At 45.4% G+C, this 17,188-nt stretch overlaps 1 protein-coding gene across 4 annotated transcripts in view; it reads left to right on the top strand.

Moving 5' to 3' along the window:
• The window catches only part of IGSF9B (immunoglobulin superfamily member 9B), a 1,286,301-nt gene that overhangs the window by 808,650 nt on the left and 460,463 nt on the right, over positions 1-17,188 (top strand). For all 4 annotated transcript variants that reach the window (XM_085647232.1, XM_085647230.1, XM_085647233.1 and 1 more), the window contains one exon: positions 179-1,801. In XM_085647232.1, coding sequence (XP_085503358.1) covers positions 179-1,801 — 1,623 coding nt within the window. The remainder of the gene's footprint in view (positions 1-178; positions 1,802-17,188) is intronic.

Raw genomic sequence — 17,188 nt, 5'->3', positions numbered from 1 at the left:
GCCTTCTCTATTAAACATAGCTGTTTTGATGAGGTTCAGGTGCCAGCATTTGATAGTAATTAAACAGAGATTAATAAAAGCATTGAAAAGTTATACTTGCAGTGATACTCTTCAGATAATTTGTGGAGGTTCCAGTGGCATAGCTAGTCAATGCCTCTCTCTATTTCTGTTTGTTTAGACTGTCCTCTGGTAAGGTGAGCCCCGAAAGCATCCGCACCCTGCGGGCCCCTTCGGAATCTTCTGATGACCAGGGTCTCCAGGGCAAGAGAATGCTGAGTCCCAGCAAGGAAAAGGAACTGTCCTTGTACAAGAAGACCAAACGTGCCATCAGCAGCAAGAAGTACAGTGTGTCCAAGGCAGAGGCTGATGTAGAAGCCACAACTCCCATTGAGCTGATCAGTCGTGGGCCCGATGGGCGCTTTGTCATGGACCCCTCTGAGATGGAGCCCTCTCTCAAGACCCGCCGAATTGAGGGCTTCCCCTTTGTGGAGGAGACAGACATGTACCCAGAGTTCCGCCAGTCTGATGAGGAGAATGATGACCCAGCAGTTCCTTCCTCAATTGCCACTCTCAAGTCCCAGTTGACGCCTCTGTCCTCCAGTCAAGAGTCATACCTCCCCCCTCCAGCCTACAGTCCTCGCTTCCAGAGACCTCAAGAGGGGACAGGGATGATGGAGAGTCGGTTGAAGGCTACTGGTCAGAGTATGCCAGCTGCTTCCAGGGGCTTCCATCACAGCCAGTTCTATGGTTACTTCTGCAGCAGCCCTGGGGAAATGGAGCCCCCACCTTTTTACATGCACGAGGCAAGCCCTCTCAGTTCTGTCATGTCATCACCCCCTTTGCTCCCCGAGGGCCCCTTTGGACATCCTACCATTCCAGAGGAGAATGGGGAAAACACATCTAACAGCACCTTGCCTATGACTCAGACGCCAACAGGTGGACGATCACCTGAACAGTGGGGGAGGGGTGAGTTTCCCTTCAGTGGGCTGGAGGCCCCACATGTGATGTTCTGCCAGCAGCAACATCAGTATGACATAGTGGAGAGCCTACATTGCAAGGCTGGTCTTCCAAGGGGGCTGCCGCCCTCTTCTCTCCCTGTCCCTGTTACTTATCCCGGCATTCTGCCCTTGGAGGCACCAAAGAGTTGGACTGAAAGGTCTCCTGGACGAGGAAGGCCTCCTGCCCCCACCAAGTGGCATGAGAAACCTATGCAACTGGCAAGTCAGGGGCAGCTTAGACACACCAGCCAAGGGATGGCCATACCGGTGTTGCCTTACCAGGAGCCTTCCGAGGCACTCCTTCCCAGTGGCACAAGCTCATTTTCCCTGGACACCAGGTGGTATGAGCCCCAGCCCAGACCCTGGCCCAGCCCTCGACAGGCAAGGCGGACTGAAGCCAGTTTACATCAAGTGGTGCTACAACCTTCCCGGCTCTCGCCTCTTACTCAGAGCCCTCTCAGCTCTCGCAATAGCTCACCAGAGACGAGTGCCCGAGCAAGACCCCGCCCAGGCTTTATCCAGCCCTCAGAGATGTCAGAAATTGCCCTGCAGCCTCCAGGGGCAGTCAGCTTCTCAAGGAAATCTTCTGGATCCACAGGATCTCCTGCACTGAGCAGTAGAGGGGCTAGTCCTAGCTACCGTCCCCCAGTGACCTGCAGCACCACAACCACAGGCTTCTCGTCTCAGTGTCCCTCTCCGCCTGTGGCCAGCCAAGATTTGATGGGGCAAGTGGCATCCCAGAGGAGGATGGGTGATGACATCTTGATTCCAGAATCCACAGCAACAGCAGTGTGCACATCAGGGTAAGTGCAGGATCGCTGTCTAACACAGATGAAAGATGAACTCCTTACAATGTCCATGCTGTTATTATCACCTGTCACTCCATGGTCACTGCTGCAGTGACATTCATATTACCAGAATCATGTACAATAACTTCTAGGGTCATTGCTAGGATGGATATTTCACAACTAAAGCCATGTTACATATACTAAAAATGTTAGAAGGACTCTGTTAGAGACATTTTCCACTGCAGACTGTTGCTAGAAGGCCACCAGTAATACCATGCACCATGATGGGTGAATGATACTTCTAGAGTCATGGACCAGTTCTTGCCAATACTTAGAGACCACTGCTAGTGCCATACACTAATGATAGCTCCAGCTGTAACCATGTGGTAATAATAGATTGCTTCTAAGAGGTTAGTGATACCTTTGTGTAGGTTTGATGGGTCATTGCTGCAAATATTCTACCAGCACCATATACTAATGATGGCTGGCTATGAAGACACCTTTAAAGTCATGTGCCACTGAGTAGTCACTACTAAGAGGACACTGCTAGAGCCATGTTCTTCCGGTGAGTCACCTGTAGCAAAAAATGCTTGAGATATATACCACTGAAGCTTTTCTGCTAGAAAGACACTACTAGATCCTTTGCCCTTGATGGGTCACTACTACGAATAGTGATAGAGTCTTATACCATTGAATGGTCACTGCAATCAGAGCTATATTTGGCCATTTTGTCACTGCAAAGAGGGCATTGCAAGAGGCACACGCCACCGGTTACATTCTTGTATCAATTATTGTTCTCTACAGCAAAATGCTAGTATACTGTACCACTAATGTATTCATGCTAATAGAACACTTCTAGAATAATGGTTCAATGACTTGTCACTGATAGAGAGACACTGGTGGGGTGGATGAGCAGGGTTATGTACCACTAATGGATTTCCTGGAACCGAATATGACTATGAGGGCGCTGCTACAATAATGTGTCACTGATACCCAAGGAAATGGTAAATGTTTGGGTAAAGTTTACAGCTGCAGTGTGAATCTTATTATATATTTAAAGGTTTGAAATTGGAGTGGTATCTTGTTTTTATCAAAATAAAAAGAAATGATAACCTTGACCATAATAATGCTTAAATGGCTCACTCATCTTGAACCCATCTTCAAGTTGATTTTTTTTGCTGCCTTGTGGATTGGGAATACATGTTTTAACTAAAAACAACAATTGGCCATTCATGGATTAAAGGAGTTTATACTGAAAGGTTAGATATTCAGCCATACAGGTTCGGTACACAATTAACCCAATTGTTTCTTTATTCTGGAGCCTTTTCTGAGTTTAAAAAAAACATTTTTGGAATACAGAGCACACTCAATAGTCTTATACCCTCACTGTAACATAAAATACAGTCAAAAGGGTCTATAATTCGGTCTTTCACCAAACCAAGACAGCTCCAGGTGCAAATTCTGTTCATAGTTCCCCCCAAAGGCAGTGAAAATACAGATACATTAATGCTGGGCTCCATATGCATTGGTGTCTAATAGGGATCTGCTATGAACTTGTCTACCAATGTAACGTAGCATGATCTTCTTTCTAGCACTAAGGCATACCAGACATGGATGACTCAACATCTTTAAGACTTTTAAAAAAAGTTTTAGATCATATCAAGTTGCTTTTAAGTTCACATTGACATATGACCCTGCCATTTCGGCAGTAAAACAGGCCACAGATCTTTCACAAGATTACCATGATCAATCTTCTGTTGCTACCAGCCCCTGTAGCTTCCTTAAATAACCCCCTTCCCAGGTGCCAGGCATGATGGTAATGTTGGACAGTGCCATAGGTTATCAAAGACAGGCCTGGTGACTCTCTGAAAGTATTATGCCTTCCATATAGAAGGTGCCCAGCCACTGGTGAATGTTTGATCCTCTTTTCCACCTTTGCTGGAGCAGTTGGTTTGCCCAGTTTCTTTGGATGCTTAGTGATATTGTTTTTAGAAGGATAATAATGTCTTTTTCAAAATTCTCAGGCTTCAAGTCCTGTTCTAAATGATATCAACCAATTGTGGCTACAGGTCCACTCCAGTTCTGTTGATGGTGTTTTGGTAATTCCTTTGACGCTGTGTTCTGCTGCCTGTGTGTCCTGGTAATTTGTGAGAAGAATGCTAAACTGACGATGGCTACCACAAAGGGCAAGTCAAGATCTTAGTCTAACAGATGAGCCCTCCCCCGTATGAGTAACTATGTTTTTTTTTTCAAAAAAGCATAAAAACTTAAGAAAGAAAATCTAAGGTCAGGTATCCAAATTAGTTATAAACGAAAAGGACTGCAGAAGAGACTACCTTGTCCTTTGAACCACTTGCTGATTTGGAGACTCTTGCTAGCCCTTGGTTCTTGACTGCCAGCTCTATTGTTGAGAATTTCAGGCTTTGAAGCAGGCGGTCATTAAAGATTTTTGGCAACGGTCCCTCCGATACATCTGTTTCTATCATTACAGCACTAATAAGAAAGCTTGAGTCTGTTAAAATGCCAGCAGCCATGGACCCAGCACTGATCTTGGCTCCTGTGATTTTTATCATCTGTCTTTGCCAGCTTCAAAGCTAGTATTACCGATACTCTAAATAGCAGCTCTGTTTGGGAATGTGGTAGTCTTGATGTCGATCAGTGTGCCTTCTGTGTTGAAATTCAAAGACCCCAGGACTAAATCAGAGGCACAACTCTATCTGTGGTAAGGACCTGGTGTGGTCCAGACTTTCATCAGAACTCTGGAAATAACATCTTACTGACCTTAGGCCCACTCTAGATGAAAATCCTACCTCTGCCTATGACATGTTTACTCATTGAATTACATCCTCTCTGGATCAGATCATTCCTCAGAGAATGCTTACTTGACGAGCTAAGGAAAAAGCGTCTCCTTGGTACACTCCTAAGCTGCATGAACTTAAACAACACTGTAAATGAGCAGAGAGAATATGGAGGAAAGACTATGGGGAAGTAAGAAGGCAGAGCTATTGACTTGCCATTAAAAGCTATAAAACAAATTGAAAAAGCTCAAGCATTTTAATGCGAAGAAAAAATGTATCTGGCAAGCAACTTACCACGGGAAATTTTTCGCATTGCCAAATTTCTACTCAACCCCCCCGTCCGCTTGAGCCAATCTAGCACTGCAACCTGGATGGTGTAACGACCTAGCCAGCTTCTTCCTCAAGAAGAATAAAGATATCTTCGGCCTATTTCACTCTTCTACTTCCACCTCATCACCTTTGTGTGATGGCGGCCAGCTTTTGGTATGGGAATAACATAATTTTCCGAAATGGATTCTCACAAACTGCCGGAGATCTTCCACCAAATCAAATCAGGCTCTCTGTGTAACTTGGCCTTTCTGCACATCCTAGCTACAGCCACTGATGAGATATTCCTTGCTGTACTTAAAGTGATAAATCTGTCTCTCACCTCAGGCAATGTCCCTGTGGCCTGGAAACTTGCTAGGATCAAAGCATTGCTGAAAAAGCCAAACTTGGACCCCCTGTCGTTATGGAACTACCAGCCAATTTCTCTCCTCCCTTTTATTAGTAAGATAGCGGAAAATACGCCAACCGGATTGTCTCCGACCATTTAGAGAGTCACAACCTACTCCACCCTACCCAGACAGGATTTAGACCCCGCTACGGTATAGAGACTGCTCTCTTAGCAGTGGCCGAAGAAGCCAAGAGAATACTCGACCATGGAGGTTTGGTTGCCATCATCCTGCTCAATCTGAGCTCTGCATTTGACACAGTAAATCACAAGACTTTTTTGCAAAGATTGATAAACATGGCAATCTCAGGGACTGCCCACTTATGGCTCAAATCTTTCCTGCAAGACAGGGCTTTTCAGGTCTTCGAAGACGGTGGTCTCTCCGACTGTCTATCACTCAAGTGCGGAGTACCTCAGGGTTCCTCCCTGAGCCCCACGTTGTTTAACATTTATATGAGACCTCTGGCAGACATAATCTCCCCATTTGGGATCTCGAAAGTCACCTATGCTGATGACACTCAATTGATTTTCTCTCTTAATCAAGGACACAATCTCCACCCCCCCTCGTTGGAGCTCTACCTCAAAAAGGTAGCAAAATGGATGGAACACTCCTGTCAAGCTTAATGGAGACAAAACTGAGCTTATGATCTTGGGTAATCGCTCTAAGCTGAGTCGTGAACTGTACTGGCATAGCAGTTTATGCCTCCATGCCTCGCCCAAAAATTCCATCAAGAGCCTTGGTGTATGGATAGATAATTATTTTACCATCAAGCAGTGAAGCTTGCTGCCACCTGCCAGGGGCTCCTCAGGATGCTGAGGAAGGTTCTCCCACTCCTCCCTTTCACCACCAAGAGACTATTGGTCCAGGCCTTCATTGTATCCAGACTTGATTATGGTAATCCCCTTTATCTAGGTGCTCCAAAGAAAACATTTAGGAAACTAGGAAGCCAGACTGCTGCTTGATATCCCTAGACACCAATCTGTCAGACAAGCCTTGAACTTCCTCCATTGGCAGCGGGTGGACGATAGAATAAAGTTAAGTCTCTTTGCTTTGCCCACAAGGCCTTGTGAGGCAATGACCCATTGATCTCTCAACCCTTGCTTTCTTTCTATATCCCTCATAGAACACTGTGTTCCTCCACTGTCCATCTAGCAATCATCACTCGCATTAGGGGGGAGAGATTGGGAGGATGATCTTTCTCTTACAGAACGGCTTCACTTTGGAATGCCCTCCCCTTATCTTTGCGCTCTGAAAACAGTCTGCTTTTTCAAAACTTATCTCAGGTAATACGATCCCTTCCTGCTAAGTATTTTGTGTGGTACTAGGAGGGCTGGGATGCCTATGGCCAGCTATGCGTTCTATAAGTGCTCATAACATAACAAAGCATTAGAAAGAGCCTTTTTTCAACTAATGTTTCGGCAAAGTTTGAGTGGTGTGTTTGGTTCACTCTCCGATCAAATCCAAATGCTTTTGTGGCCTTAGAAAATGGATGCTAGTCTCTATGTGACAAATTATCCGTTTTTTTTCCCCCCAAGGATGAAATTAAATGTATTTATGACTCCTTTTCTTGGCAAGAATGGTTCTCTAACTGTCTCTCAGCATAACATACCAACAACTTTAGTTCTGCACATGTTTAGGAGTTCCAGCTTTTGTCATTACCTGAATTCATCAACTTCCTCGCAGTAGTCTCCTCTGGCTCACCCTGGGACTCTTGCTCAGACCTCCGTGTGAGTTACGATGTTAGCTCACTTCACACAGTCATCCTGTGAGGAGCCGATATCACACTGTGTTTACACAATTAGCTGGAGCCCTTGCAGAGAGCAACTGTACATCTAATTGTTCGGAGACTGTGCACAGCTAATGTGAAACCTCCCTATAACATCGGCATTTGTATCAAAAGCTTTTTGTTTTTGATGTTTGAGGTTCTAAGATTTGTATTTAAAGTGCCTCAGTCTGCAGTAACATTGAACATGCAACTTTCAGGCTACCTAGAGCCCAACTAACTTTTAGCTGCTAATCAATCTGAATTTCATCCAGGACACAGCACCAAGACTACTTTGGTAACTCGGCCCTGTTAAATCTCCCACTGCATTAGATATGGTCTGTCATTGCATGTTACTCTCTTGCTTGGTAGGCACTGGCAACTAGAGCAAGGCTCTTGCATTGATTAAGCCGTCTATCTCCAGCTGTGCTCAAGCAGTATTTTGACACCATTCTGCTCTAGTTTCAAATATCTCAAACATGATGTTCCCCTGGTGCTTCATGACTGTATGATCGAAGTTGTAGAATAGATGCGCAGGAAATCCATCAAGTTAAATGATGACAAAGCAGATGTCCTGCTCTCTCCTGGGTGTTACACCCCATGTACGCTTCCTGACTATTTCTGGCATGTTCACTTGGGTCTGTCTCCCACGCTCCATACCTTTTGTCTTTTGTCTGGAACCTTGAATCCCTGTTTGATCATAATCTTTCTGGAACTGTTCAGGGAAAATGGTTTCCCACTGGCTTCTCATTTTTGTGTTGCCTTCACAAAAATCTGCCTTACCTACCGAGCAGGTTTTAGAAGGTGGTCACACAGGGAAGCATTCTTTACTGTTTAGATTATTGTAACTCCCTCTTTCTTGTTTCTCCAGCATTCGTTCTACAGTGCTTACAGAATGTAGCTCCACATCTGGAACTAGACTGACGTCCCAGATCCTCTGTTTCTAGGCACTTGAGAAGCTACATTGCCTCCCCATATGACAGTGGATTGCTTTTAAATCTCTCTGTCTGGTCTTTAAAACCCATCTCGATCTATGGCCCACCTCCCTTTGTCACAGACTTAGTCAATACCAGCCGTCCTGAGTTCAAAGGTCTTCGTCTACCATCCAATTGATAGTGTTGTAAAACTAGAGCTGGAGGGCACGCTTTTTCTGTAATTAATCCTAAATTGAGGAATTGCCTACAAAGTCTCCTTTGTACTTCCACTCAAAGCATGCCCTTTTGCAAACCACTAAACTTTGCAACTCTTTCAGTGCTAGGCCACTATTTTTTTCCACTCTCCATTTTCCTCATTATTTTTTAGCTTCATTGCCTAGACACCCTTTAGGTAATTGAGCGCTCAGTATAAAGCTCATACATATATAGTTAGGGTTACTATGCATTCAGCGGTAGACCTCCATGCATACCATTGCTTGATCTGGGAATGTGCAGTCCCAGTTAACGGAAATGGCACTTGATGGTCCACATTTATTTGGAAAATGTGCTAATGTTTCCCCTGAAAGAAATAAAACTAAGTAAGGCAAAAGAAAGGGTGTTGGAACGTTCATCGCCCAAAGAACGATTTCACTGATAATAACGTTTATTTCAGGGTTATAGTCATCAGTTTTGGAGGTATTAGATGCAGCAGGTGTTTCAGCAACACCACCATCAGCAGCACTTGGCTCACCTTTTTAAATGCATAGAATTAGGGCGAAGACAACACCTTAATACATTGCCCCCATCCTTTTCGCTCTGCCTGCTAATCCTCTTTTGACTCCTGCATTATGTAGTATAATGAGACTTCAGTCAGGGGTCAGTTGACTTGCTTTTTTATTCGGTAGTAGTAGATAACCTCAGGCCAATGGATCCTTCAGTTAATATGCAAGAGTTATTTTCTGTCATTCACTAAGAAACATCCCCCTGTCAGCCCCCTTCCATCGTTCTCATGTACACAAATTCCGATGAGTGATGAAAGAGCTATTAGCAAAAGTGGCCATAGAGATCATTCCTTGTTTTCTGGGCTGGTGAGGTTGTTTTTTTTGGTATTTTCTGATACCAAAGAAGGAGAGTGGAGTTCTGAAACCCATGTGGTTCTGAGATCTATCAATAAGTTTATAGAAAGGAAAAAATTAACATTTGTCACTCTCCATATACTTTCTGATCTTCAGAGATTTTCTTGTAGCCCCAACAAGACCAACCAGTTCACTTATTTCCATGTACCAATTGTACAGTTTCACATAAAAGTATTTGAAGTTCACTCTAGGAACTAGTAATTTCCAGTTTTCCTTTATGCTCTTAGTGTTGTGATCAGCTCGCAAGTGTTTACCATGAAAAAGATTCTGTTTGCGGTCATATGCATCAGAAAGATTCTAACCTGATTATGATGATTAGTTGCAAAAGGCACACTCTTCTCCCTGCTCAGATTGAGAGGCAGCACGAACCCTACAACTCCTTGCGCCCACAGCAAATATCACATTAAGTTTAATCTAGTGCCCACAGCAAATATCACATGAAGTTTAATCCACAGCTGTGATTGAATTGACCCAAAAGGAAGGGGACAGGACCAAATAACAAACTAAAATAAAAAGATAAAACAACAAAAAACAGGTTGGTCATCTCTCCGTGGAAAAAAGACTGCTGTTATCTAACTGTAGTCTGGGTAGCATTACCACCATTATTTCCCCATTAGTTAACTCGATAAACTTGGTCCTTCCTTTGATGTTTTCAGCCTAACATCTGCTGAACGAGATCCAGCTCCTTTCACTGTCTAGGTTTGAGGATCAAGTGATGTTGAAATCTAGGAAATTCGAAATGATTAGTCACTGTTTAGTCTATAACTCTAGCTTCTTTTAACCTATTTACTCACCACAGGGCGAGATAGAGATTGTCCCACGTAGCATTTCGGTGATTACATATGGTCAGTTCTTTTGGTGTTGGAATACACCTTGGATTCTCTTGATGAGAATGTTCAAATGCGCGTGGTTTTTATTGACATTAGTGTCCAAATAAAGCGACTGTCTCTTCATGCAAATGTTCGAGCACACAGTGTACTAGAGAGTTACTGTTCACCATTCTAAAGCCAACTATAAGTTGCTTACTTGGAATTAATCTCATGCTGTAGATTCTCCAGAGTCCTTTCTCTTTCGGTTGCAATTCAAAACATATAACCACAACCACAATCGCAATACAATAATGTAGATGTATACCCACTAGTTGTCAGTGATCAGGATCGTCATATAACAGACACATACACCATCCAGTATCCAGTTTTAAGCATGTCCTACCACATTGCACATTACTTATTAATTCAGTCCTGGCTATTTGCTTAAGCCTCACAAGGTTAGGTGTTCACAGCGTTTCTCTTCTCAAGGTCCTTATAATCAGAAAAAGTAAAGATCCACACAAATTCATATTGAATGACTTAGCTTAAGCCCAGGATCCAATGTGATGAAGCTCTGCAGAGGTTCTTGATGGAACAAAGTGGCCTTGAAATCTTCCTGCAGCTTGGTAAACTGCTCCACTCCAGGTCCTCAATTAGAAGCATCAAGAATCTGGAGGGCGCAGCATTTATAGTTGCTGCTTTCAGAATAACCACTGAAATTTCCTTATCTTGCAAGAGCACCTCAGCTCTAGCAAAACTCTTTCAAGTTTGTAACCTCACACTTTCAGTCATTTTATTTTTCCAGGCCTGGAAGTTGTTCATGGTCAAGATGTTTTTGCAGGTGAATTAAATAACAAGCCTTACAATAAATACTAAGCAATCAGTAAACCTTACAATGCTCAATGCACATTATACCTTGTATTAAACCACTGTTGCCACAAAAGTCCCCCTGATGGGTGCACCACTGGATATACTGGTGGCATTTTGTTTACAGCATATACCCATGGAATGTGAATTATTTAACTCCTTGAAGGCTGATCCTTAACAGTTCCTTTGTGGAAGCTTTCAGTTCTGTATCCTAGGATCATCAGCTATAGTCATAGACTGAGAATGCCTGCCTGCGGGTCGGTACCCTGCAACACGTCTTTTGCAAAAATACAGTCTGTACATTCTGTCATTATCCTAATCAAGGCCTAACCTTCATATCCTAAACAGGCGAATTATTTTCAAAACACTTTCTATTCATCAGTGTATAAATAATACAAAAAGCTACATTGCAGCAAGATGACAAATGTGTGCTTCAAACAAGAAAGAGCAAATCGAACTCCTAGGTGGGAGAGAAAAACATTAGTGTAGACAATGTAATGGCAACCAGAAAGCTATGTTTTAGGTGAGACGCTGAAGTGATGTTTTATGTATAGGCTGTAAAGAAAGCCATCATGAGCGATTAGATACCCGCTAATCCATCACACTTGCCTAATTTTCCAGATATAGGTAGGTTGGCTCCTAATGTAGCACTTAACCCCTTGCCAACATGGGGATCCATATTACATTCCAGATTAAATGACCAAGAAGCGATGATGACTACAAAATTGTCTGGTATGACTATAGAGTAGATATTTAGAGCAGGCACTTATCTGCTGTTAAGTAAAACCATCTCTATAAGGTGCATACAGTGTACATCGTGGAGAGTGATTCATATCTGGATATAGTGCACATGTACTTGAAAGAAGAGGAAATAATACATTCTTCCTGAGACGATAATGTCTTGCCACGCAACATGTAAATATCAATCTGAAAGAAACACGTTAGTTGGATTCCTCACCTTAGAATATCCCCAGGCGTCAGACTGGATCCGGAAGATTTTTCGTCAGCAATACCCCTTGCGCGTCGCTAGGCGTCGTCTGCGGCTCCGCGTCCGTCGGCGTCGTGCGCCGGAATGACGTCGTCGGAGTACTTAGACGCCGCCCTCGCGCGCTGACGTCAGTTCTTCTTTTTTCCGCGCCATCATTTAGTGATCATCAGTGAATGTAAAGCCTGCTACTTTGTTGTCACTGAACCAGCAGCAGTGCACTCTGTTCCCCTAAATTGATGTAAGTGCAAACTTGCACCCCATGCCCCATATATATTAGTTAGTGTGTAGGTACTACTACTAGTGGTTGAACACCAGATAAGACCAGTGAATCTCCCACACCACAGCATTGCTATTTAGGCATGATAGGCAGCATTTAGAGGGCATTGAAACATTATTGAATTACCTATCTGAGTGCACAAACAAAAAGTCAGTATTATTTTCTAAGAAGACACAGGACTTCAGTTTGTGGCTAACACTATAGGTATTCAGTTAACGATTAGTGTTGTGCTTAAGCTCCACTTTTGTTTAGGATTAACTTGTTTATTGAATTGTCAAATATGCAAATACACCCACCTATATCACAAGGCCGGTGGGGCCTAGTATAGTGGGAGAACAAAACAGTGTTGCAGACTATAATGAATGCCATCACTTATAATCATTAGAGAAAAGCCATATTTGGTACCTAATAGAAAAGGCTACTTAAACAGCCATAGCAATATCCAACTTGAAAATCCCTGCTGCTATATTATGTATCATATTAAAATTTGAGCGCCAGCAAATTTCTTTCAAATCAAATACTAATAATTCAGTTGCTCTTTCCCCTGATCTAGGTCTACACCTTCTTGGTGGGCCAACAGTATGTAGAACTCTTAAACATTTGGAGCAGGTTATTTCTTTAAATTCTGATGGCAGCACAGCTAAACATGATGTTTGAGGCATATGAGCTGCAGAGTACACACTTGTGCATAGATCGCCATCTGGTGTTGGGCCCGGATGTTTGCAGTTTGTTTTTCCTCTTGGAAAGTCTTTGGAAGTCACGAGGTCGGTGACTCCTCCTTTGGATCGTATTGCGCATGGGCTTCGGCTCCATCCTCAGATTGTTTTTTTCCGCCATCGGGCTCGAATGTAATCTTCGCGCTCCGGTTCCGAACAGCTTCCAGTTCAACGATCGACAAGCAATCCTCACCCCAATTTGTGGTATTGTTTCGATCGCGATCTCCCCACTCGACGCGCCTCTCATCGGCAAGACCTTTGGTTCCAGTCGTCGACGGCGGCCTTCGGGCCTACCCAAGCTCCGGTCCTGGCTAATGGAAAGGACTCCATTTAAAAAGTGCCCTCGATGTGGGTCCAAATTCCCCCACACCGATCTCCACGAGGTGTGCAACCTCTGCCTCTCCCCTGAACACGAGGCTCGAGACTGTCCGGCGTGTAAATCCTTCCGGTCCAAGAAAACGATTCGGGACCGAAGAGCCAGAAGAACCATGGCACACTCTTCGACGGCGATCCCGGACGACATCTTCGGGGAAGGCGTCGACGCTCCAGAACAACACACAGACGAGGGACTCGTCAGCACATCCGAAGCCGACGATTCAGATGTGGAGGACATCACTCCGGCACTGAGGGTCGTGAGTACTACTCTACCCCCCACCCCCCCCCCCACCCCCCACCGGCACCGAAAAAGGCTTCGGTCACGCCTTCGCGCCTAAGCAAGACCAAAGACACTGCTTCCCACACCGCACCTTCGGGACCGGTAAAGAAGCTAATTAAGCCTTCAGATGGCTCGGGCTCACCGTCGGAGCCGATTAACACTCTTCGGCACCGAAAAGGAAACCGGCCTCCATCTCGACACCGAGCCCCACACCGAAACACTTGGGGTCGAGACCCAGCTCCTTGGCACCGACCCCATCTTCGGTACAGACAAAAGCCCACAAGAGCACCGGCACCGACACTTCGAAGCCGAAATCTATCTCGGCGCCTACTAAACAATCGGAGCTTTCCAAGCATGGTTCCAAACAACGAACCAGCACCGACAAGCCTAAGAAACCAACGGCCCGACGCCTTCGGCGCCGACAGACCAACCAACCTCTCCAGAACTATTCGCACCGAATCCCTTACAAAAAACATTAACTAAGGATCCCAAAACTGGACATTTGATGCTCTCTATCAAAAAGAGACAGTTAGAGAAACCTGCTCCGCCTCCACCTCCAAAAAGGAAGGACTCTGCTACCTCCCCTTTCAGAATACCTTCCCCACCTCCACCACCTCCTCCACCTTCCCCTCCTCCACCCCCACCAACTTCTCCACCCCCACCTCATCATTCCCCGACCCCATCCCCGGATGATGATGATCAAGGGGATCCATACGATGACATAGGGGATGTGCCCCAAGATACACCTACAGGGGACCCCACTCCCACAGGATCCCCAGACCCATGGGACGATCATAGTGTCCCTGATATCCCTAATGTCCCACAAGACGATCTTTACCCTTCCAGACCTTCTCCACCAGAAGACTCCTTGGGGTTCAACCATTTACTACAAAGGGCTGCACACTACCACGGGGTAGATTTACATACCGACCCAGTGGAGGATGATTTCCTTCTAGATACATTTGACACCACACATAGGACCACCTCCATATTGCCTATGCTAAAAGGTGTTATAAAAGATGCGCCGGAGATCTTTAAGGACCCAATTAGGGCCAGTGTCATTACCGGCGCATTGAAAAGAAGCATAAAGCCGCCCAAACAGATCCCTCCCTCATCAGAGGGCCAGCGACACTAGATTCCCTGGTAGTATCCACAGTACAGAAAAGGGCCAACTCCCAGGCGACAGGCGACGCACCACCACCGGACAAAGAGTCTAAACTCTTGGATGCATCAGGCAAGCGTACTGCATCTCAAGCGGCCAATATATGGTGTATCGCCAATACACAAGCACCACTAGCGAGGTATGACAGGGCCCATTATGATGAGCTAGAAGCCATAATGCACCATCTCCCTGATAAATACAAAGCTAGGGCCAATGAGCTAATTCAGGAGGGCAAAACAATTACTAACACCTTCATACGCTGTGCCTTAGATGCAGCAGACACAGCCTCTAGGGCCATCAATACTAGTGTCCTCCTCCGTCGCCGTGCCTGGCTAAGGATATCAGGTTTTAAACCGGAGGTACAAGCCTCCATCCTCAACCATCCCTTTGACCAGGAACATTTGTTTGGCCCAAAAGTGGATGACGCCCTAGAGAAAATGAAAAAGGACACTGACACAGCAAAATCCATGGGAGCCTTACAATCTCACCCTCCCAGACGCTCCTTTCGCTGCTCTTCCTTTCGGAGCACATCCAGAGGCTACTCCTCAGACACCGCTTCCACTTCATACAAATCCCCTACTCCAAAGGGGCGGCTACAGGGGCAACAATAACAAAGGCAGAGGCAAAACAAACACCTCCCGCTCTGCCACTGCGCCTACCCAATGACTTTCCTCCACTTCCCCCAGACCATCCCACTCCGGTCAGGGCAGACTCCAACATTTCCTTCCGGTCTGGACTACCATCACCTATGACAAATGGGTAACACAAATAATTTGGTCAGGCTACTGCCTAGAACTAATATCTACCCCCCCAAACATTCCACCCAGACAACGCCCAATGTCACCAGAACATCTACTGCTACTCAAGCAGGAGGTAATCTCCCTCCTAGACAAAAAGGCAATAGAACACGTTCCTACCAACCAACAAAATATGGGGGTCTACTCCATATATTTTCTCATACCAAAAAGGGACGAGACTCTACGGCCCATCCTAGACCTTCGGCCCCTAAACAAATACATACACTCAGACGATTTTCATATGGTGATGCTTCAGCAGGAACTTTCGCTACTTTCCCAAAACGACTTCCTCACAACTTTGGACCTCAAAGACGCTTATTTCCACATCCCAGTGCACAATGCTCACAGGAAGTACCTCAGATTTGTAGTGGACGGCCAACACTACCAGTTCAAAGTGCTCCCGTTCGGAGTCACAACCGCACCACCAGTATTCACCAAGTACCTCGCAGTGGTGGCAGCACATCTGCGAAGACAGCAGATTCATGTCTTCCCATACCTAAACGACTGGTTGATAAAAGCCAGTTCATACAATCAGTGTGTACAACACACACACACCACGATCCAGCTACTTCACCAGCTAGGCTTCACGGTAATCCACGAAAAGTCCCATCTACAACCATCCCACATAAAACAATATCTTGGTGCCACTATAGACACCTCAAAAGCGCTCGCCTACCCCAATCCTGCCAGGATTGCAAGCATTCAGGCTCTACGCGCAAAATTCATAGCACAACACTCCCTTCCAGCTCAGGTGTTTATGCAACTAATAGGGATGAGGGCATCTTGCATCTTCATAGTACCTCACGCAAGACTCCAGATGCGTCCTCTCCAAGAGTGCTTAGCGCGCCAATGGAACCAGGCCCAGGGTCAATTAACAGATCTGGTGTTGGTAGACGGTCGCACCCATCGCTCTCTGCAGTGGTGGACCAGCACAAACCTTTCAACAGGTCGACCGTTCCTGGACCCGGTTCCCCAGATAGTACTAACCACAGACGCATCACTCTCCGGCTGAGGAGCTCATCTATTACATCTCACCGTGCAGGGCACATGGACACCTCAACAAAAGTTACTCCACATCAACCATCTGGAGTTACTAGCAATCTTCTTAGCCCTAAAATCTTTTCAAACACAGATTTCAGGCAAGGCAGTCCTAATCTGCACAGACAACATGACAGCCATGTACTATATTCAAAAACAAGGCGGCACACACTCTCCACAGCTCTCTCAGCTAGCGCAGAGCATATGGAGATGGGCCATACCCCAGAAAATCTTTCTCCTTGCTCAACATGTCCCAGGAGTCCAAAACACTATGACAGACAAACACAACAAATCCACGAGTGGGAACTCCACCCACAAGTTCTACACCCGTACTTTCAGATGTGGGGGCATTCACAGATAGACCTCTTCGCCACCCACGAAAACACCAAATGCCCAAGCTTCGCCGACAGATATCCACACCCATTGTCCAAAGGAAATGCGATATGGATGAACTAGTCAGGCAGATTTGCGTACGCTTTTCCGCCTCTCCCACTCATTCCACTAGTGGTGCGCAAACTACAGCAACACTCCTTCCTACTAATTCTAGTAGCTCCGACTTGGGCCAGACAACCATGGTACACCACACTGCTGGAACTATCTGTAGTACCGCACCAAAAATTACGCCTCTCTCCACACCTCTTAACCCAGAACCATGGAGAGATCAGACACCCGGACCCAGCTCAGCTCAACCTTGCGATCTGGCTCCTGAAGTCCTAGAATTCGTTTATCTAAATCTTCCCCCTGACTGTATGAACGTCATCAAGGAAGCT

Source organism: Triturus cristatus, chromosome 3_2, assembly GCF_964204655.1.
Source record: "Triturus cristatus chromosome 3_2, aTriCri1.1, whole genome shotgun sequence".
Classification (NCBI taxonomy): Eukaryota; Metazoa; Chordata; class Amphibia; order Caudata; family Salamandridae; genus Triturus; species Triturus cristatus.
This window is presented reverse-complemented; position numbering and strand designations above follow the sequence as displayed.